We start from the raw sequence: 21,985 nt of genomic DNA on the forward strand, positions 1-21,985 counted from the left end.
GACCTCAAACATTTAACTGCTTTGAATGTGTACACCTCAGGGGAATTCATATGGATTGTGCTGGATGGTCCTGTGGACGCCATATGGATCGAGAACCTCAATTCTGTTCTGGATGATAACAAAACGCTGACCCTAGCTAATGGTGACCGCATCACAATGTCACCATCCTGCAAGTTGGTGTTTGAGGTGCATAACATGGATAATGCCTCCCCTGCTACTGTGTCTCGAGTGGGTATGGTCTTTATGAGCTCATCAGCTCTCAGCTGGAGACCCATACTCCAGGTACAGTTATTTTATGAAGACATCCATAGAGAAAAGATATAATGCTGTTTTTTTTTATTGTTTTTACAGTGGAGTGCTTAAATTAAAATGGCCTTTTTGTTTCAGGGATGGGCACATAGGCACAATGCAAAACACGCTGAAAGCATTATTAGTTTGTATGACAGGGCATTTGAGGATGTCTACTTGTTTATGAGGCAGAACCTTAAACCCAAAATGGAGCTTTTAGAGTGTAACTACATAATGCAGGTACGTGTCCAATAAAATGCCAGAGGAAAAGAAATAATTAGATGATGCCTGTAAATTCCTTCAAAACCGCCTGGTTATGCTCCACTTTTAGTCTGTGAATCTGCTGGAGGGCCTCCTTGCGTCCAAGGAGACAAGTGGCTTTGCTGGTGGCAAACACCTTGAGCGCCTCTTTGTCTTTTGCCTGATGTGGAGCCTGGGAGCCCTTTTGGAGTTAGAGGATAGAGACAAACTAGAAACTTTCATCAGAGGCCATGACAGCTGTATTGATGTGCCTGAAGTAAAGCCAGGAGAAACTATGTTTGAGTACATGGTTAACGCGAATGGTAAAGTAATTTTATTAATGATCAATTTGCTGTCTTTTTGTATTTTTAAAGTGAGTTTGTGAATGACAGTTTGCATGTATACAGTGTGACTATCAGGCTGACTCCTTCTGTTGCAGGTGAATGGTGTCACTGGAACAACCTCGTGGGCGAATATGTTTATCCAACCGACCATGTTCCAGACTACACCTCCATTCTTGTGCCAAACGTGGACAACACAAGAACCTCTTTCTTGCTCGAGACTATTGCCAAACAACGCAAGGTGACATTGTCTTTTATAAAATAATTATATGCCATTAAAAATATAATTGTCTGTAATTGTCTTGGTAGTTATAGCTACAATCGATTAAAATTATGTGTACGTAGGCTGTTCTGCTTATTGGTGAACAAGGGACAGCTAAGACAGTGATGATAAAAGGCTACACAAAAAAATACGATCCTGAGACAGACCTGTTTAAATCCCTGAACTTCTCATCTGCAACAGAACCCATGATGTTTCAGGTAAACTGTGTTCTGTATCTGTGTACAGTTCTGTATCTGTGTACAGTTCTGTATCAGCTTCCATTTGCAAAAGCTTTTTTTCATTTATAGCGAATAGTGGAAAGCTACATTGAGAAAAGAATTGGCAGCACCTATGGACCCCCAGGAGGGCGCAGGATGACAGTCTTTGTCGACGATATAAACATGCCTATTGTCAATGAATGGGGGGATCAGGTATTCATATATATTTATTTGAAAATATATATTTATAATTTAATGTTCAGTCTGTTTAGTACATTCTCTATGTGACTCCCCAAACAGATCACCAATGAGATTGTCCGCCAAATGATGGAAATGAGTGGCATGTACAATCTGGACAAACCAGGAGATTTTACCATTGTTGAGGATGTACAGATACTGGCTGCCATGATTCACCCTGGTGGAGGGAGAAATGATATCCCGCAAAGACTAAAAAGACAGTTTACAGTCTTCAACTGTACTTTGCCATCCAACACTTCCATTGATAAGATATTTGGTAACTGTCCCTGGAATTTTTCAGTTTTATGCATTATGCTATGTTGTAGGCTGTATTAAATTGTTATTATTTTTTTTAAAAATGTCATGCATTTTTTCTACAGGTGTAATAGGGTGTGGATATTTTCACGAGTGCAGAAATTTCAGCCCTGCAATATCAGATATGATTGTGTCCCTTGTGTCTGCTGGGAGGATTTTATGGCAGTGGACAAAGGTTATTATTTGGCAGGTGATGTTAAACTAATTGTAGCAATAGATTTATTCATTAATGTTTAATGTTATTTTATTGTTTCACTCTGAAGGCAAAAATGCTCCCCACACCATCAAAGTTCCACTACATCTTCAATTTGAGAGACTTGTCCAGGATCTGGCAAGGAATGGTGAACGTTAAGGCAGAGGAGTGCAATGATATCCCTACTCTTTTGGCTCTTTTCAAGAGTGAATGTACAAGAGTTATTGCAGACAGGTACAGTATACAGTACCTATTATACAGCTTGCATACAGTAAATTCCCATCTAAGTGTGACAAAAAAGCTGACTTTCACTGTTTTGCTATAGGTTTATTTGCTCTGAGGACAGAGAGTGGTTTGAGAAGACTGTAACCCGTGTGATTGAAGAGCATGTTGACCCTGGCCTGGTCCCAGAACTTCATCCTGAGCCGTACTTTGTGGACTTCCTTCGAGATGCTCCTGAGCCAACTGGGGAAGAAGCAGAAGATGCTTGCTTCGATGCCCCTAAAATTTATGAACTGGTATGATTTAAAAGAAAAAAAAATATTTTTGTACTATAGAAAACATAATCTGAGAAATTGAATGTTCTTCCAGGTACCAAATTTTGAGTTCTTATCAGAAAAGCTGGTGATGTATCAGACTCAGCACAATGAAACTGTAAGAGGCTCCACTCTGGATCTGGTTTTCTTCACAGATGCTATGACCCATCTTATCAAGGTCAGACTAAGCCAGTCCCTCTGCAATATGTATTTTAGATGAGACCGTACTCATGCTTATTTTAAATTTGACCTGCTTTAGGTCTCACGAATCATTCGAACTGACAATGGAAATGCATTACTTGTCGGAGTGGGCGGATCAGGAAAACAGAGCCTGACTCGACTAGCCTCATACATAGCTGGATACAATATCTTCCAGATCACATTAACCAGGTGAGAACAGACAAAACAGAATTAGTGTTTATACTTACTATACCTCTGATGTAATTAAACACTGAAATTGTTAATTTCATAATAAATGATGTTGATTACTCATATTAATGTTAATCTAGAAAGTGGCCAGTTTTTTATAATTAATATTCTTATTATTTTATTTACACTGTTAATCCTAATGTTACCATTTCACCTAATGCTCTGACTGCATTGTATTAATGTAAGTATATTCATGTATTGCAACATGTAAAACCCACACTGGAGCATTACGTTGTCTTTGAAAGTTGGATGACTTCACTCAAATGATTAAGTAATCTTCCATGGATGACTTGGAGTTCCAGGGTTAGTAACGTTTTATCTATCATGAAAACAATGAGTCTTTTACAGTGCAAACATTATTTTCTCATCAGAACATACAACGTGAGTAATTTCATGGATGACCTGAAAGTGTTGTATAAAACAGCGGGCGCTGAAGGCAAAGGCATCACCTTCATCTTTACTGACAATGAAATCAAAGATGAGGCATTCCTTGAGTACCTCAACAATGTTCTCTCTTCTGGAGAGGTGAGGACCTTTAAGGGCACAAAGCAGTAATTCATGGTTTTGCAAATCCACTTCTGTCTGCACTGCTAGTGTACTTAAGACTGTTTTTTTTCTGTTGTTAACATCCTGAACTTGTCTTCATGTCACAGAAATAAAGAAATCAAAGAGAATTTTACATTTGCAAATGAAAACCTGCACTGTTCTTGGTGACTTATTTTTCAATAACCTCTGTGCAGGTCTCCAATCTTTTTGCTAAAGATGAGATTCAAGAGATCACCCAGAATTTGATCTCAGTGATGAAAGCAGAGTTTCCTCGCATTCCACCAACTTTTGACAATCTTTATGACTACTTTATATCTCGGTCTAGAAAGAATCTGCATGTTGTTCTTTGCTTCTCACCGGTAAGTTAAAAATTTGTCAACGAAAAGTAATGATCCATAGGTTGGATCTGCATCGTTATTTATTCAGGTATTCCTTCCTCTTTTATCCCCTATTTGTTGTATACTTATACTAAGCCAACTGTGTATAAATGAATGTTCTCCTTTGAATTACATGTTGTCGGGTCTCTTTAATAGGTCGGACAGAAGTTTCGCTCTAGATCTCTGAAGTTTCCAGGGTTGATTTCTGGTTGCACAATGGACTGGTTCACCCCTTGGCCCAATGAGGCTTTGGTGGCTGTGTCCAACTATTTTTTGTCAGAGTTTCCGATGGTTTGCTCTGATGCTGTGAAAGCTTCTGTCGTGACCACTATGGGAACATACCATGACAAAGTGTCTGAAACATGTGAAAGCTACTTTGAAAGGTATAAGAGACGAGTCAGATTTAGCTCACAGTGTTGCAGTGTAATTATATTTTGTTTTCATATTTTAGATATTCTTGACTTTTTTTAGCTGAGAAACAGGATCTTACATGAACTTCTATATTGGTTTATTTTTCAGATTCCGAAGAAGAACTCACGTCACCCCTAAATCCTACCTTTCTTTTATCAATGGCTACAAAACGCTGTATGCTGAAAAACATAACTATATCAACACACTGGCAGAGCGCATGAATGTTGGTGAGAAAATGCAACAGCAAGGTTAAGACATGGTGTACATGACATTTGAGAGAAAAGGTTTTTTAAAATGTTACTGATTTCCAGGGTTGGAGAAACTGCAAGAGGCGAGTGAATCTGTTGATCAACTATCGAAAGATCTTAAAGTAAAGGAAAAAGAGCTTGCCGTAGCATCTCTCAAAGCTGACAAGGTAAATACAGCACCAGCCTCCAGGGACCATGCAAAAAGGGAGCATCTTCTGATAATGAATGGATAATTAGTTATGTGTTTCTCAAATCAGAGTGTACGCAGTTAAGAAGGAAAAAAAAACATATAATCATAAAATGTTATGGCAAAGAAAGAAAAGCACCATAATAAGTTCATTATTGGTCTGTTATCAAGAATATTTCTGATCATGACGTGAATAGTTTCCCCTTTATCTTGTCAAAAGACTGAAAGCTGAACATCTAATGGAAGTTTTTATTGTACGAGTTTTAACAAGACACATTTGACTTTGCATTTCCATAGGTGGTGGCAGAGGTAACAGTCAGTGCTGAAGCTGCTACCATCGTAAAGAATGAGGTCCAAGTGGTGAAGGATAGAGCCCAGAAAATTGTGGATGGGATTGAGAAAGAAAAAGCTTTCGCAGAAGAAAAACTAGAAGCTGCCAAGCCAGCTTTAGCGGAAGCTGAAGCTGCGCTGAATGTGAGATCTGTGTGACTTCTTTGAACTTTTTTGTATTTACACCATACACTCTGTCTAATACTACATTATACTTACAACTTTTACAGACCATCAAACCAGCTGACATAGCCACTGTAAGAAAATTGGCCAAGCCTCCACATCTCATCATGAGGATTATGGACAGCTGCCTGCTTTTATTTCAAAAGAAGTTAGACTCCATCACTGTTGATCCAGAACGGCCTTGTCTTAAGCCGTCATGGGCAGAAGCACTGAAGGTATCAACACTTTTTTTTTTTTATCAAAACGCAACCACTTTCAATGGTTACAATGGTTCTGGTTACAGTTCAGTACCAATAAGTACCTATGCTTTCTACTCAAATGGAGAGAAACGATGTATGTTATTTATGGCTCCCTTTTGCCTTTTTTTCATCTTCTCTTTAGTTAATGAGTGCTACTGGTTTTATGGCGTCCCTCCAGCAGTTCCAAAAGGACAAAATTAATGCAGAAACAGTAGAACTACTGCAACCCTACTTTGAAATGGAAGACTATACAATGGAAAATGCCAAGAAAGTGTGTGGTAATGTTGCTGGTCTGCTAGCATGGACCGTGGCTATGGCCACTTTCTATGGCATAAACAAAGAAGTGCTGCCACTCAAGGTAAAGTTAATTTGACACTTATATTTTGCTGTATACATAATGTGAATGCACTTAGATACTACAATATTTCAATTGTGTGTGTTCAGCTCATTATACCTCTTTTATATTATCCACCATTAATAAAAGTAGACAAATATACAGATAAAAGAGTGTTTTAATAATTAAGATACTGCTCTAATTTGTTGGCCTCTGTTGTCCCCAATGTGGTTTTATTTGCCTCTGTGTCCTAGGCTAACCTGGTAATTCAAGAAAACAGGCTAAGAGTAGCCAATAATGAGCTAGGCCAGGCAGAGGCTCAGCTGGCCGAGAAACAGGCAGAGTTTGATAAAGTCAAGGCCAAATGTGATGCTGCTATGAAAGAGAAACAGGTGTGGATCACCCAAAACAAAAAGCTGTGAGGTTACCTCTATGTAGAGGTAGGCATTATGGTTCTTTTTAACTGTTTGTCCTGTTTTTCAGGACTTGTTGGATGATGCTGAGATGTGTAGAAATAAAATGCAAGCTGCATCCGCACTTATTGATGGACTTGGTGGAGAGAAGATTCGCTGGATTGAACAAAGCAAAGAGTTTAAATCACAGATAAACAGGCAGGTTACATCTATAATGTATTGATTATGATAATATAACTATAACCATAGGTGACGCCACTTGTTTTTTCTTGGCAGACTCGTGGGTGACGTGCTCCAACTCACTGGTTTCTTGTCCTACTGTGGACCATTCAACCAGAGCTTCCGTGACATGTTGTTGAAGGAAATTTGGGAGGCAGAGCTCAGGAGCCATAAAATCCCTTTTACAGAAAACCTCAACATCATTTCTGCCCTTGTGGATCCTCCCACTGTAAGAACAACACAGACCTACTTTTTGTCATAGCTAGATGCACGTGACTGCATGTTTTTTTTATGTAAACAAACACAATCACTGTGCTGTTTATTTTTAAGATAAGTGAGTGGAACCTTCAGGGACTTCCAGGAGATGACACTTCTGTGCAAAATGGCATCATTGTCACAAAAGCAGCAAGATATCCCCTCCTCATTGATCCCCAGACTCAGGGAAAGGCTTGGATTAAGAAAAAGGAAATGGCCAATTCACTCCAAGTATATTGACAAATGCAATTCCGTTGTGTTATTTTCACCCAAATTGCTGTTTGGTCATGTAAGTAATAAAAGTAATTGATGATCTCTTCTTCAGGCAACATCACTCAACCACAAGTTCTTTCGTACTCATTTGGAGGACTGCCTGTCTTTGGGGCGGCCACTCCTGATTGAAGATATATGTGAGGAACTGGATCCTGCCCTCGATAATGTCCTTGAGAAAAACTTTATTAAATCGGGAACCAGTTTCAAGGTAGTCATACTGACCATAGCTTCAAACTTAACAATACAACTAAAAAATGTGTACTCTTAAATTCTTGGATTTTTCTTGTAGGTTAAAGTGGGAGATAAAGAGGCAAATGTAATGGATGGCTTCCAACTTTACATAACCACCAAACTACCTAACCCAGCATACACCCCAGAAGTCAGCGCCAAGACATCCATCATTGATTTCACCGTAAACATGAAGGGTCTGGAGAACCAGCTGCTGGGTCGTGTCATTCTAAGAGAGAAGCATGTCAGTATTTATTTTTTATACTGCAAATGAGACTGACATTTATTAGTGGTGAAACAGTATATACTTATGGAATCAGCTGTAACAAGTTTAAGACCCATTAACAATGAGTGCTTGTGTGTATTTTTAGCAGAGTGCTTAGTATGTAATACTGATGTTGCCCTATTTCACATTCAACAGGAACTTGAGGCAGAAAGGTTGAAGCTGATTGAGGATGTAACTGCCAATAAGAGAAAGATGCAAGAATTGGAAGACAACTTGCTGTTCAAACTCAGCAGCACAAAAGGTAGTACAGTTACTAGAAGCCAGTTTCTTCTGAGGCATACCTGGAATGTATTTACTGTATATGTGAAAAATGTTTCTGTTTATGTGATTAAAGGTTCCTTAGTTGATGATGACTCGATGATTGGCATTCTCACTACAACAAAACAAACTGCTGCTGAAGTTAGTGCGAAGCTCAGTGTTGCAGCAGAAGCAGAGTTGAAGATCAATGTAGCTCAAGCAGAGTATCGTCCTGTTGCATCTCGAGGCAGCATCCTTTACTTCCTTATCACAGAGATGAGCATGGTCAATGTTATGTACCAGACATCCCTGGGTCAGTTCCTCAAAATCTTTGACCTGTCACTACTAAGGTATGGTTTCACCTAAACCACAATCTTTTTTTTTTTTTTGGCTTACTCTAAGAACTAACAAATTTATCTGGAAAGAACAGAGTGATGTATAAAACATTTCTGTCGTATTTGTTATGATATTATTTTCCTTTATTTTGATCTTTTACTGTATCAGGACAAAATGTACCTCTCTATTTCTCTGTCTTCTCTCTGTTTACCAGCGTTTTCTTGTATATGCTTTTGCAGGTCCGAAAAAGCTGCTAAAACTCAGAAGCGAATCGCAAACATCATTGAATATCTGACATTTGAGGTGTTCAGATACACAGTCCGAGGCCTGTATGAAAACCACAAGTTCATCTTCACTCTCTTGCTCGCCCTCAAAATCGACTTACAGAAGAACAAAATAGAGCACAGCAAGTTTCAGATTCTTATTAAAGGTAAGGTCTTCATCAGTCCCTGGAACAAAATTGATCAGCCTATTTGTTATGAGTACTTCTGATAAGTTCTTTGATCATAAAATAAGGTGGCGCAGCTCTTGACCTGAAGACGTGCCCTACAAAACCATTCAGTTGGATTCTAGATATGGTGTGGCTGAACTTGGTGGAACTCAGCAAGTTGCCGCAATTCAGTGAAATCATAACCCAGGTGAGCTTAAGTTCCATGGGTCCTACATCTGAATTCTCCATCAACATCTCTGTTACAGTGTTGCTGTTGGCATGTTTTGTAGGTGTCTCAAAGTGGGAAACACTGGAAAGCGTGGGTGAATCTTGATGCTCCAGAGGAAGGTGTAATTCCAGATGGATACAACTCTCTTGATGTCTTCCAGAAACTTTTGTTGATAAGGTAGGACCGCGCTACTGGACTGGTTTGTGATTAGTTTCAGAACACAGTATAATGAAATGTTTTTCCCCACAGGTCTTGGTGCCCTGACCGAACACTGTGTCAGGCCGTAAAGTATGTGGGAGACTCGTTGGGCATGAGGTTTGCGGAGCCTGTCCTCTTGAACCTTCACAGCACATGGATGGAAAGTGACCCTCTCACCCCTCTCATTTGCTTCCTTTCTATGGGATCAGATCCAACTGATCAGATCGAAGCACTTGCCAAGAAACTTGAACTTGGTGAGCCCAACTGTAATTTTATACTTTTGATTTGTCTGAACACTGAAGAGGCTATGTCATGGTCCCATTACATTGTGTTGTCTTATAGAATGCAGAGCAATATCCATGGGACAAGGGCAAGAGGTGCATGCAAGGAAGCTTATTCAGACCTCAATGACACAGGTATTTTTACAGTATAAATTCATATCATTTAGATATTACAATGCCTCTCAAAACACCTCTCATGCTCAAATGGCCTTCTCACTTTTCTACTTTTCTTACTACCCAGTAAAGATGGCCTCATATTTTTAAGACACTTTATTTAAGTTCATTCTGTATCTGGAAATGTATAGGGAGGTTGGGTCCTTCTGCAAAACTGTCACCTTGGCTTGGAGTTTATGGATGAGTTGCTAGAAACAATCACAACTGCGGAGACCATGCATGATACTTTCAGAGTTTGGATCACCACAGAACCACATGACCATTTCTCTATCACACTCTTGCAGGTGAGTCTTTACAAAGCTTTTATGTACGATGCATTAGTCCTTATGTTACTTGGTGTCTTGAGCTAGACTGCACAAAACAGTGGTACACTTATTTACAATGCAAGTACGAGTTTCAAGCAAATGTCTCTCACCTCTTTACGTCTAGTCCTCAATCAAGTTTACCAACGATCCACCCCAGGGAATACGTGCTGGCTTGAAACGAACATTCGCAGGAATTTCACAAAACCAGTTAGAAGTCAGCAACCTTCCCATGTGGAAGCCTTTGCTGTACAGTGTGGCCTTTCTCCACACTGCTGTGCAGGTACTGTCCATGGATGTAGAGTAGGAGCTTTACTGACTTAACCCTACTTCATTTGGTAATTTTTAATTTTGTTTTTCATACATCATTTTTTGACATATTATTGTTTAAGGAACGACGCAAATTTGGTCCATTGGGTTGGAACATACCATATGAGTTCAACTCTGCTGATTTCACTGCAAGTGTGGAATTTGTTGAAAGACACTTGGATGATTGTGGGCCCAAAAAGGTGAGGAGCCGGAAAGTGTGGTGTAGGATTGTCTTTTGATCTTCCCTCACTTACCGGATTGTGTTTTGTTTTTTCTTCAGGATGTGTCATGGGTAACTGTGCGATACATGCTGGCTGAGGTGCAATATGGAGGAAGGGTTACAGATGACTATGACAAACGCTTATTGAAGTGTTTTGCTCGCGTAATGATCCCAATTTAGTTTTAATATGTGTTGCATCTGTTGATCAATAATTGGATTTAATCAGTTACATGAGATTTGGTGCTTTTAATTGCAGGTATGGTTCAGTAAAAAGATGTTTGACCCAGCGTTCTTATTTTACACTGGATATAAAATTCCTGTGTGCAAGACAGTAGAGGAATACATGGAATACATACAGAGCCTGCCCACTGTGGATTCCACCGAAGCCTTGGGACTCCATCCTAATGCTGATATCACGTAAGGAGAGAAGCATTAAAAAGTTATTTAAATACTTTGCTCATAATCCCGGTTATTAATCCCAACATAATATTTTCGTGCACATCTCTGTGTTGAATGTTGACTAGATACCAGACAAACACATCTGCTGAAGTGTTGGACACAATCACAAATATTCAGCCCAAGGAAAGCGCAGGTGGATCAGGAGTGACTCGAGAGTCCATTGTTCACAGCATGGCAGAGGACATGTTGGACAAACTTCCCCCTAATTATGTGCCACATGAGGTCAGTTTGTTTTGTCGTTTGACTTTTAGTCATCAAGTTTTGCATCAACTAAAATCTTAACTATCCAATTTTGATTGTTTAAGGTCAGAGCCAGACTCTTGAAGATGGGACCTCTTAACCCAATGAACATCTTCCTACGTCAGGAGGTGGATCGAATGCAAAGGATTATCAGCTTGGTGCGCTCTAGTCTGACTGACCTGAAGCTGGCCATTGATGGCACTATTATAATGAGCGAGGTCAGATGACCGATGCATCGCATTGCACACACCATCATTCACTAGTTTTATTTCATGGTTGTAATTCATTTAGCTTTCATTTATCATTTATTAAGTGTTATTCACAAATTGAAACATCTTCTTGAGCAAAACTCCAAAGGTATTTACATGAGGGTTTAAAGTGTTTTGAAATTATTAATTCATGCTTCACTTTTAGAACCTCCGTGACGCCCTGGACAACATTTTTGATGCCCGTGTGCCAAATCTGTGGAGGAAAATCTCCTGGGAGTCTTCCACTCTGGGCTTTTGGTACACAGAGCTTCTGGAGAGAAACAAACAGTTCCACTCATGGGTCTTTGAAGGACGACCCAAAACTTTTTGGATGACCGGCTTCTTTAACCCTCAGGGTGAGTTACAGGTTTATAGATTTTCCTATTATTTTACAGATACATGTCATACACAAGCAAAATAAAAACACTACACTGTTGGTATTAACTTTTGTAATTCCGACTTTATAAAATAAATCCCAGTAGATTACCAATTGATTGAGATCTTGAGCTTGTTAGGGATAAACTGTGCTAAACGAAGCCCTCCACAAATGTCCCCATCAGTTGAGTGTGGACGGCATCAGACTAAAAACTATTTTTTTCATTGATGTTTACAGGGTTCCTAACAGCTATGAGACAAGAGGTAACTAGGGCAAACAAAGGCTGGGCTCTAGACACAGTTACACTGAACAATAAAGTACTGAAGCAGGCAAAGGAGGAGATCACAGCCTCACCAGCAGTGAGTCAAAACCAGTGTTTGGGAACAAATGTTTATTCTGTAAAGAACAAATATAACATACTTTTCCTTTCCTCTACAGGAGGGAGTATATGTCTATGGTTTGTACCTGGACGGAGCTGCCTGGGACAGGAAGAACACCCATCTCATTGAATCCTCACCCAAAGTGCTGTTTACGCTATTACCTGTCGTCCACATGTTTGCTGTCAACTCCACGGCTCCTTTTGATCCTAAGCTTTATGTCTGTCCCATCTATAAGAAACCAAGGCGCACAGATCTGAATTACATCACAGCAGTGGTGTTGAATACCGTCCAGTCTCCAGACCACTGGATTTTGCGTGGGGTTGCTTTGCTCTGCGACATTAAATAAAATGTAGTAGCAGGCCACTGATATAAGTGTTTAGGTGTGTCTAATTAAATCTAGTTGCACCCTGTTTGCACTAAATAAATAAAATGCTGTTATCTCATCACATCCTGAGTATTCAGTCTATGTTTTGGACTTATACCTAATTATTAGAATATACAATAAACACTAGTCATTATTTAAAAAATAACATTAGTATTAATAAAAATAAAATGTGTAAAATCTTTATTAGTCTCCAAAGATAATAAGGAAAAAAATAACAAAATCTGACTTAAACAAGCCAAACTTTATTGAAGAATTTCAGAAGCATCTTGGACTTGTGAACTATGAACAGCTTAAAGGATAATATGTCAAAGTGCTTTCTTATTTTAACTCACTACTTATTGTAATATGAATGACACTTACCTTCTTTTATGGAACAAGAATAGAGATGAAGGCAGTAATCCACATTGGATATAACGGAATAAGGTAAGAATCTCTCTAGTTGACCTTGCTGATTTTTGTGTTCATCATATGTTGAACTCACCCCCTGTTTCCATACAGAACAAAAGTAGTGATGAAGGCGGAAGGCTTCAACACTTCAGGAGGTGAGACCAACCACCAAACCTCCCGGGCCTCACTCACACGTTGCATTAAAATGCAGGTAACCCTTCTTCTAGAAAGGCCAAGATTTATTAATTTGTTTGTCATTTAAGATCAAGATGAGTTACAGACAATGAATGCTGTTCAATGCAATGCATATAAAATTAAGCCAATAGCAAGGAAGGGAGTGCTGTTTGAGTGACATGTTCTTTTTCACTGGGTAGAAGACAAGCAACTGGCGCCAGCCATCTCGTCCCCCCTCACCCCCACCCTTTGAGTGATTCGCAATCATGTCAATAGGGGAGAATGGTGTCCCTTTGAAAAAGTGTTCTTCATCAAACCCAATTAATTCCGCTTCTTTCACTTATTATTTCCACCGTAGACCACGTCCTGGTAGTCAGCCTGTTAACTAAAGCCTGGGCTCCAATGAAGGTCATGCTTGACCAAGCAAAATAACATAATAATGTGTTTAATTAATTCCTAGCTCTGGAAGGCTCTTGAGCAAATACTGGGTATTGCTACAAGTTTTTTTTACAAAGGTGTAGTTATAATCATTTATGACTGAATATCGCATAGTCAAACACGTCCTTTCTATTAGACTATAAGATGTTAAGGATATGAATATTAGTGATACTGGTGAAGTGATCCCACTGCAAAACTAAAGGAGAAATACGTACGTGACAGAAGAAATAACTTACTTAATTAATACTTAATTAATTTTCTAAACATTTGTCTTTAAATTGTGTTTGATGTGCGCACCACTGTCACTCTACGATATATTAAACCTCAACCACTCCCATAAAAAAAACTGTTTCCTATTTCCTACATCAACCTCCAAATCTGGATTGATGTCAATTTAAAGAAGAAAAAAAAGTAGAGCTACGTCTGTAGCAGCTACTCCAATATTTTAAAGTATTTGGACAGTAGTATTTGGATGTAATATTTCCTCCAAAAATAAATTGGGGCAGTTAAGCCACACAGGCTACTGAAGGGCAATTACAGCTTGAGCCCTTGTGGCCTCGGCAGCCGAACAGGCGGGGGCCCCTGACACCCCTGGTTGGGCCTGATGGAGTGGAGCTTCATCTGCCTAACGGCCTGGCAAAACTCCACAGGCCTGGACGTACACAACAGGCCTCCATCAGGCCAGCGCTCTCTGTCAAAGCTTACATGGCCTATTGTACACCAGGACTCATTAACGGCACAAAGTCATGTTGGTGGCTCACTAATGGACGGTTAGAAATTAGAAGAATGACATAGTCCGCAATGAAAGTGGGGAACTAGTATGCAACAGTATTAAAGACTGAAGATTAAAAAACATCCTCAAACATTTGTAAGCGTGTCTTCCAGTTAAAATAAATGTTACGTGTTACTTCTTTGGCTTTTTGGTCGGTTGTAGTGAAAAGTTTTAATGACAATGAACAGCAAAACATATGAAACTGACAAATTTTGCTTTTGCTTTTTGTTTTGCCAGATAAAATTGCCTCCAAAGCATCACAGAATTAATGACATAATGTTTTAAATAAAGGGAAACATGCTTAGTTTCTCATCCCTTGAGTCTGTGACATAACATGAAATTAGAACCATGGACAAAACAAAGAAATTTAGCTTTGATAGCCCACCACCTTTTTGCATTGATGAAATACACATAAAGTATAGAACAAACATGCGACATCACAGGGACTGTATTCCTGTTAGAAGTGTCAGTGAAATGTCATGTACTTCGTGGTCCAACGTTATATCTGTGCTATTTCAAGGGGGTAAGAGTCACTGCCAGCACCTATGAACTTTCTCACTTTAAATCTACCTGACTTAATTTTGTCAACAATGCACTGAGGACGTTCCTTTCACAATAAAAATGGATATTAAGACATTGCATAGTAAAGAACAAGATTACTATGTAGTGTTATATCTGGGAGTAAAAAATATTGTAAGTAGACTCATTTTAGGGGAGGGGCAAAGTTAATCAGGTCTTGAAGAGGGTGTTCCAGGGGCATCTGAGTCCATTCTGTCTATGGCTGAGAATCCGGGGTTAATCGCTTTAAAAGCAGTAATTAGGTGTTAAGAGGTGTGCTTGTCTGTTTAAATTAGCTTCCAAACCAGATTACGCTCCGTGACTTCCGATAACCACCCCCGTTAGAACTCAGGGCTTTTCTAAGGGCCATTTTTATTATTTAAATATAAACACTTGTGTGCTCTTTAAATCCAAATCAAGCTTAAATTTTAAAAATAGGTTTTAAATGTCTATTTGCTCACTGCAGCTGAACTGAAAAAAAAAAACATGCTATACTCTATTTACATTTCAAAACACTGTAAAATGGACAAATTAAAAAAAAAAAAAAACATCAACAACAAAACAAAAAACCATGCAAGAAAAACAGGTTGAACCAAATTTATACTAATACCAATACTTTCAAATTGTGGTACATTGTCGATGTTAATATCAATTTATTTGTAAAGCACATTTAAAAACAACAAATGTTGACCAAAGTGCTGTACAAATAGAGTCTTGATCAATTCAGGGATCTGGGAATATTTATACCCAGGCACCTGTAGACTTGCCAGTACTGTTGTTTTTTTTTTTTTTTTTTGTTTTTTTTGTTTTTTTTACAAAGCATCTCATCTGCACAATAAAGATCAGAACAAAACTGTGTTAAGACAGCAAATGTGTATAAATCTGAGGAAATTTGTCAGCAAGTAATAACTCAGTTAAGTACAAAAACATTGCTACCTCTGACAACAAGGCTCTATATACTCTCTCTGTACTGTGTTTCAGTTTGTCAGTTCTGTCTGAGATACAAATTCATTAGAGATACAAAATTAATGCTCACAAAAAAAGTGTCTGGTTTGCTAAGTCAGTATTTATGTTGACCAAAAAAGAGCAGGTGCCTAACACTGTGAGCTAAACCAAGATGAACGATCCCCAGAGATTTGATCTACATTTTCATGTGGATTTGAAAAATCTTGTTGTGATAAAATATCTTTCGAACTTCTTTGGTGTCATGTATCCTCTTCTTTGGTACATGAATCAAACAATTTGTAAACATTCACTGGTGCAGCGCAAAAATCCGTCCTCGTAGATCACATGTGCTGCCAGGTTTTATCCATCGACTGAATGTGCTCTTTGGCCTTCATCCTGAGTGCTGCAATGCTGGAACTCCTGTCGTCTTCCATTGGATATTTATCATTGAAGCTGGGTGGGCACTGATACGGGGGTGGGCCCATAGGCTGCATACCTTGGACCATGCCAGGTGGGCTGTTGAGGAAGCTGTGGCTTGGATAGGCGGGCTGCAGGCTCTGTGGTGAACCCATGAACCCTGGAATGGTGTGCATCTGTGTGGCACTGGAAATGGGTGAGGTCAGCCAGGGGTCTAGTGGCATCGGGTTGCCCACGGGCCCCACGTTAGGAGGCATTGGGGGGCGATTGAAGGATAGCATGGGTGAATCGTGGAGCTTCATGGTGCTAGTGTCCATCTTCTCTTGACGTCTCCACTTTGCCCTTCGATTCTGGAACCACACCTGGTTAGAGAAAAAATTGGTTGAGTTGTTGTGAAGCACTGACAAAAGGTAATATGTCAGAAAAAAAGATAATCCTTCAGAGACTGTGATGTCTGTAAGCCTGTTATTAGAATGCCAAGAAGTGGCTGTGTTTGACGTTAAAATGTATGCTCTTAGCGAACACAGTTGTTTTAGCAGCTGTTGCTGAAAATTAAACGCACCATCTCATGCTTTGATGTGGTAATATAATATATCGTCATGTGAGCAATAAATAGGACTTTTTAGTCTGCTAGTCTACTTTGAATTCAAATTGGAATAAATTCTGTGATTCAACAACTACAAATATGATTCACATGTAAAAATAGATATACTTGAACAAATCCACAATATTTGATAGTTTTCAACATTAGATACCAATGTAAAACTTCTTAAAGAAAAGATATATGCAGCCTATGTTTCTTTGTCATTAAAGCACCTGGTGTCATGCTAAGATCTAAATACTTCTCTAAAGGCCTTCAAGAAAAAATGTAATACATGCCAGTGTGTCTCAAAAGTGATTTAAAAGGGTCTCCAAATTATTTGAAATAAATAGATTATAAATGTTTATATTTGCATGTAAACTTGTCTAATAGACAATTCAGTCTCCATGAATCACAAGCATTTATCACAGGATGTTCAAATAACTCTCAGCTGCTGCTGTCAAAGTGAAATCAGAAAGAGACTGCAGCTTGGATGTGTATGTGGGTCTCACTGCTGTCCTCAAAAAAGAGCAGACTAGAGCTACCAGACCTTTTGAAATGATGTGCTCTGGACAGACATCAGTGGCGGAGGTGTTTGGCCACAGTAACAGTAGACATATTCTTTTCATGAGAACAAACTCGCTGGTGGAAATGTTATGGTTTGGGGTAGTGTCACTGCCCAGGACACTGGAAGTGAACCTTTTAACAAGATAATCATTGCTAAGCATCCCACCAATCCACAAGGAATGTCTCAAAAAGTAGAATTGGGGGTTTGGGATCAGTCTTTACCTGAACTCGAACTTCAGGCAAATTAACCTTCATTGCCAGCTCCTCGCGGCTGTAGACATCTGGGTAGTGGGACTTCTCGAAGGCCCTCTCCAGCTCGTGAAGCTGATAGGTGGTGAAAGTGGTGCGATTTCTTCTGTGTTTCTTTTTAGTGTGCTCTTCCTCCTTAACGGTCTCTGGGGAGTCCTCATTATCATCCACTTCCTTCTGCAGGTGGCTCATTTCTCCGTCACACTTGTCACCGGAGAAGAGATCAGATTCTAAAATGACGGACAGGATGCATACAGTGAAATTTAATTTTTGGGGTATCTCTGGGTATTACTGCTGTTTAATTCATGGCCAGCTGTAATATTTGGTGTAGGTATCTTTCTCAAGCCGATTACAAACAAAAATTTCACTGGCAACATCTTCAATCTTTAGAGTTAATTTGTGTTATTTTGTGTTTGGTATTATTCTCAAATATAAATATCTGTCTCACAAATATAAGAAAAATACATAAAGAGGAAACGAAATATATCAGGGTTATATGGGGACGGAATTGTATCCTCTAATCGAATCGACACCTGATCAAATCGTATCAAGTCACTAAGCAGTTCCTTGAGATCGTAAACAGCACCAGCCAAATCTTATTGGCTTTAGATGAACGTGAACCCAGAGCAAGGTGATCTAATGAGCAGCTCAGGGTCTTGGCATGGTAGCACTACTATATATTTAAAGATAGAAAGGCATAATAGGCTAATGGGTTTCAGCCATAAACCCATTGGTTTCAGGATTAAATTTGTTAGCAATATTTCACAACTTTAGCGTAAACGTGGTCCCATTCCACAGCATTTCTGTCAATTTGTTCTTTTTGTTTTCCTCACAGTTACGGAGAGAAAAACCTAGACAATTGTTCCAGCATTATGAATGCTGGTTAAACTTACTTCACAATAATTTCCTTTAGTTCTTTGGTTGCAAATAAGTGATTTATGATCTTATTTAAGACAAAGCAACTAATTTATGATTAAACTGCTTACTGGCTGATGACCTTGTTTTCCTTGTTAAAGGTTTGTCAACCCCTGGGGTTCGACAAGTCTTAATGACATCATGTCTTTCACTGAATTCTTCCCTTGCACTAATCCCAAAGTACCAGATGCTACCTGTTTAACCTGCAAGTCCCTGCCTCCTCTAATCTTACAAGGGACTTCAGGCACTGTCTTCACAAGCCAGGTAAACAGTTGTAGTCCAGATTATGTTTTCCACGAAATGGATTTACAACATGTGAGCCATGTGAGAAATGCACCAAAGCTGAGTAATCATGCCAGATCACAGATCATTGGTGTTAAGTGTTCACCATGAGTAAGGGAATGTTGAGGTGGTGGCTTTTTATACCCATCAGAAAGGTTTTTTTCTACGTTATCATATTAAAGTTGATGTCAAAATATGATTAATAATGAAATGTCAGGATTCATAAGATTCTAAAAATGATGGACTGGATACAAGTGTAGTTCAGTTTTTGGACGTCTCTGGGTATCATCAACCATCTGTTATTCAGGGCAAACAATAATATTTGGTCTGGGTGCTGTTCTCATGCCAATTTCCAACCAAATCGTCATTGACACCTTTTTAAAAGTTAAATGTTTGTGATAAACTCTTGAAAAGTTCATGTCAAAATAAAAATGTCAGGATTCGTAAGGTACCACCGTTGATCTCAAACCTAATGGTATATATATATATATATTTTTTTTTAGCTTTCAGGCATTCAGAACCATCATAGGTTAATGTACTAATTTAAAAATAATAATAATAATAAAACAATTACCACACGTCATGCAGATAGATCTTGTTGAAATTACATCGTTTCCCTCAGTTCTCACTTAAGACTTGCAAAATCATACACTGGTTAATAAAACAATTACATTTGTTGTCATGAAGCATTTAGTGTGGATCTCAAAGGAGAATAGATGCTTTGTTCTGCAGAGATTCTTTAAAATGGATCCCAGTAATAACGCACAGACTAGCATGCAACTGCTATTAAGCGCTAAAAATATTAATGATATATTTACAAAGACACATTTTATGACAAAAATACAGTAGCAACAATTCACAAAAGCCAAAGGGTCGGCTATGTCTGATCAATTCTGACCAACAGCTGTGGAAGGTTTTCACTATATCATACTTTACAAATGACTGTTAGGTGTCATGTTTCTGGTATCTGTGCCGGAGGTCCAAGGTACTCTGCTATGTGTTATAAACCTTTTTCCCAGGTAGTCATTTTGATAAGATGTAAAACCAAATGAAAAACCAGCTTCATCGTATAAATAATTAATTTCACAGAAATCAGCAGTATTGCATCATATAAACTGTGCATACTGCACATGAGAAAATGAGAAAGTTCCAACCATTCGAAGTGTCATGTCAGATCATAACAGTAAAGACAAGCAACAGATTCATTTGGCTGACTTCTTAACCTCTTATTTCCAGACGGAACCGTTAGTGGATTGAAGCCTCCTGTGTGAACAAGCACTGCTCTAATCCTCAGGACACTATAATATAAGAGCGCAGGTATAACTAACCGCATTAATGTTGACTCTCTTCCATACAGGTGAGGTTGCATGAATTATACCGAGACCCTGAAACTAAATCACCTGAATTAGACTGTAATTCATATTCATCAGATAAAGATTAAGTTTGGACTCTCTAGCATGAGATCATTGTCTTTTGGATTTATGTTGGACTGTGAATGTAGGCCACCAAGTACAAAAAAATATTTCTCAGATATAACTACACTATGTTTTGTTCTCACAACTAAAAATACTTTACGGCCACGCTGTGTTTTCCAGTCGTCACTTGCCAGAACTGATTTGGCTGCTCATTTTGCAAATTAGGCACTCAAATACAAGTTATCATCATTTCAAGACAACCACTTAGCTAAATATGACAGCTCCTGCTGAAAGGTAGGGTTAGGGTTAGGGTTTGTACTTATTCATTAAGTGGCACTGATGCAGAACTGTGAGGGGGTAATGTGTGTTTAACCAGAGATATGAGACTCTTACAACCTCTCTTTAATTACACTAGCCGTTCACTTCCAAACAAAACCATCTACAGACAAAAAGACCATCTATCAAAGTGACTCACCATGATATGTAGAATGCTGGGAGTTGTCACCTAGCTCTGGAAGGTGCCCATAGTGGTCCGATGGGACCTGCTTTTCACGGTCCTGTGGGTTTGATCCATTGGTTTTTTGGTTGTCATCACCTCCCACTGAATGAAGTAAGGGATCTTGGTCTTTAGTGAATCCCAGTATGACATCAATACTGTGGACTCTGCCTCCTCCGCTTGACCCAGCACCTTTAGCCATGTCATAGTTGTCCAGGCAACTATCATCCACTATTCCCAGGGTATCCATTGACAAATGCATCCGAGCCTTTGGAGAAACTTTCTCTCTTCCTTTTCAGAAAACGAAAACCGGATGAGATCAGGTGAATCAGTTTTTGTACGGGTCGACGTCACGTCCAGTGGAGATGTTTATGTGAAGTGTGAGGACTCTGTCCTTTCGAGGATACCTTCAGTGAGGTTCTGTGTGTCGCTTAACACAAACAGAGAACAAACTCACATCTTTTTCCCTAAAATATTAAGAGAACAGAAAAAAGAAAGAAAAAAACAATGTAATTACACAATTACATAGCATGGTGATATAGACTGTTAAACATGCAAGGAAAATTAGACGAGTCCGTGCCATAGCATGTATTGGCAAATACGTCCTCATCTTTAGATAATCAAGATACTTTAAAGGAGTGAATGTTGTTACCTTCCATAAATGCAATGTTCATTTCTATCGCTTTATTTCCATTTAAATGAATTAACAGTTATGTTGTTTCTCACTTACTTGTAAATGTGCTTTATCGAATACATGCATCAGTAGATAACGCATTAACAGAATTAAAATCAAATAAACATAAAGTAAACTTACTCTCTTTCAGATTCCCACCACAGGTCTCAGTACGCACATGGTGTCTCCGTAGTCCATGAGCAGACAGATGCCACTAACAATATCTACCGTAGGCATTTGTTACTCCCAGTTAAGTACTTGAAATCCCCTGCAAACAGTCGAGCAGAAGACCTGCTGCTGGAGTCCTGTGCAACAAGCACATGTAACGTCTTCCGATCTCCTGACAAAACTTAACCACACAAGACACCAAAGCTGGTGGGGGAATGGTACTAAAACCAAAGGGTTTAAGAGGTTTATTAATTGGAATCCTCCCCCTTTAAGAATGACTGACAGTTGTTTTCTGGTCAAGTAATTGCTCCAAATGTGTCCTGCATTCAGACCACAGAGGGAGGTCATTGCTAATGAAGCCTCAACAAAACTTTCTTTCAAAAAATCTATTGTCTGAAAGATAATGGCTTGTACTGAGCGTTTTCGCTAATCCCTTCATTTTAGACAATGTAAGGGAGCAAAGACACAGAGATGGACTTCTTACTTGAATGGCTACACACTGTAAAGACTTGTATTCATAAAATAGTTTCATTCAAGTAGGTACTTCATACGTACAC

General features: G+C 39.0%; 2 protein-coding genes across 2 annotated transcripts in view; one reads left to right on the forward strand and one right to left on the reverse strand.

The window, feature by feature from the left end:
• Positions 1-14,792, forward strand: part of LOC125010353 (dynein axonemal heavy chain 8-like) — a 31,142-nt gene extending 16,350 nt beyond the window's left edge. The window contains exons 51-93 of the mRNA XM_047588926.1: positions 41-282; positions 388-528; positions 620-851; positions 968-1,110; positions 1,215-1,349; positions 1,440-1,562; positions 1,650-1,863; positions 1,967-2,076; positions 2,165-2,328; positions 2,420-2,612; positions 2,686-2,808; positions 2,890-3,020; positions 3,431-3,584; positions 3,800-3,964; positions 4,139-4,365; positions 4,502-4,620; positions 4,705-4,808; positions 5,126-5,302; positions 5,389-5,556; positions 5,723-5,938; positions 6,169-6,306; positions 6,398-6,525; positions 6,604-6,775; positions 6,877-7,032; positions 7,127-7,282; positions 7,364-7,546; positions 7,724-7,829; positions 7,923-8,175; positions 8,401-8,591; positions 8,678-8,799; positions 8,882-8,997; positions 9,070-9,272; positions 9,361-9,434; positions 9,605-9,757; positions 9,903-10,058; positions 10,168-10,284; positions 10,365-10,466; positions 10,561-10,721; positions 10,829-10,985; positions 11,069-11,221; positions 11,418-11,607; positions 11,865-11,986; positions 12,066-14,792. Of these exons, the coding sequence (XP_047444882.1) occupies positions 41-282; positions 388-528; positions 620-851; positions 968-1,110; positions 1,215-1,349; positions 1,440-1,562; positions 1,650-1,863; positions 1,967-2,076; positions 2,165-2,328; positions 2,420-2,612; positions 2,686-2,808; positions 2,890-3,020; positions 3,431-3,584; positions 3,800-3,964; positions 4,139-4,365; positions 4,502-4,620; positions 4,705-4,808; positions 5,126-5,302; positions 5,389-5,556; positions 5,723-5,938; positions 6,169-6,306; positions 6,398-6,525; positions 6,604-6,775; positions 6,877-7,032; positions 7,127-7,282; positions 7,364-7,546; positions 7,724-7,829; positions 7,923-8,175; positions 8,401-8,591; positions 8,678-8,799; positions 8,882-8,997; positions 9,070-9,272; positions 9,361-9,434; positions 9,605-9,757; positions 9,903-10,058; positions 10,168-10,284; positions 10,365-10,466; positions 10,561-10,721; positions 10,829-10,985; positions 11,069-11,221; positions 11,418-11,607; positions 11,865-11,986; positions 12,066-12,353 (6,878 nt within the window). The 3' untranslated portion in view covers positions 12,354-14,792. The remainder of the gene's footprint in view (positions 1-40; positions 283-387; positions 529-619; positions 852-967; positions 1,111-1,214; positions 1,350-1,439; positions 1,563-1,649; positions 1,864-1,966; positions 2,077-2,164; positions 2,329-2,419; positions 2,613-2,685; positions 2,809-2,889; positions 3,021-3,430; positions 3,585-3,799; positions 3,965-4,138; positions 4,366-4,501; positions 4,621-4,704; positions 4,809-5,125; positions 5,303-5,388; positions 5,557-5,722; positions 5,939-6,168; positions 6,307-6,397; positions 6,526-6,603; positions 6,776-6,876; positions 7,033-7,126; positions 7,283-7,363; positions 7,547-7,723; positions 7,830-7,922; positions 8,176-8,400; positions 8,592-8,677; positions 8,800-8,881; positions 8,998-9,069; positions 9,273-9,360; positions 9,435-9,604; positions 9,758-9,902; positions 10,059-10,167; positions 10,285-10,364; positions 10,467-10,560; positions 10,722-10,828; positions 10,986-11,068; positions 11,222-11,417; positions 11,608-11,864; positions 11,987-12,065) is intronic.
• A 704-nt stretch (positions 14,793-15,496) lies between these two features.
• rx2 (retinal homeobox gene 2) lies at positions 15,497-21,630 on the reverse strand. Its single transcript, XM_047588928.1, has 4 exons — positions 21,402-21,630; positions 20,567-21,054; positions 17,453-17,709; positions 15,497-16,445 (listed from the first exon to the last, which is right to left on the reverse strand). The coding sequence occupies exons 2-4, from the start codon at positions 20,847-20,849 to the stop codon at positions 16,008-16,010; spliced, it is 978 nt and encodes a 325-aa protein (XP_047444884.1). The 5' UTR covers positions 20,850-21,054; positions 21,402-21,630; the 3' UTR covers positions 15,497-16,007.
• Positions 21,631-21,985: the final 355 nt, after the last annotated feature.

Source organism: Mugil cephalus, chromosome 7, assembly GCF_022458985.1.
Source record: "Mugil cephalus isolate CIBA_MC_2020 chromosome 7, CIBA_Mcephalus_1.1, whole genome shotgun sequence".
Taxonomy (NCBI): Eukaryota; Metazoa; Chordata; class Actinopteri; order Mugiliformes; family Mugilidae; genus Mugil; species Mugil cephalus.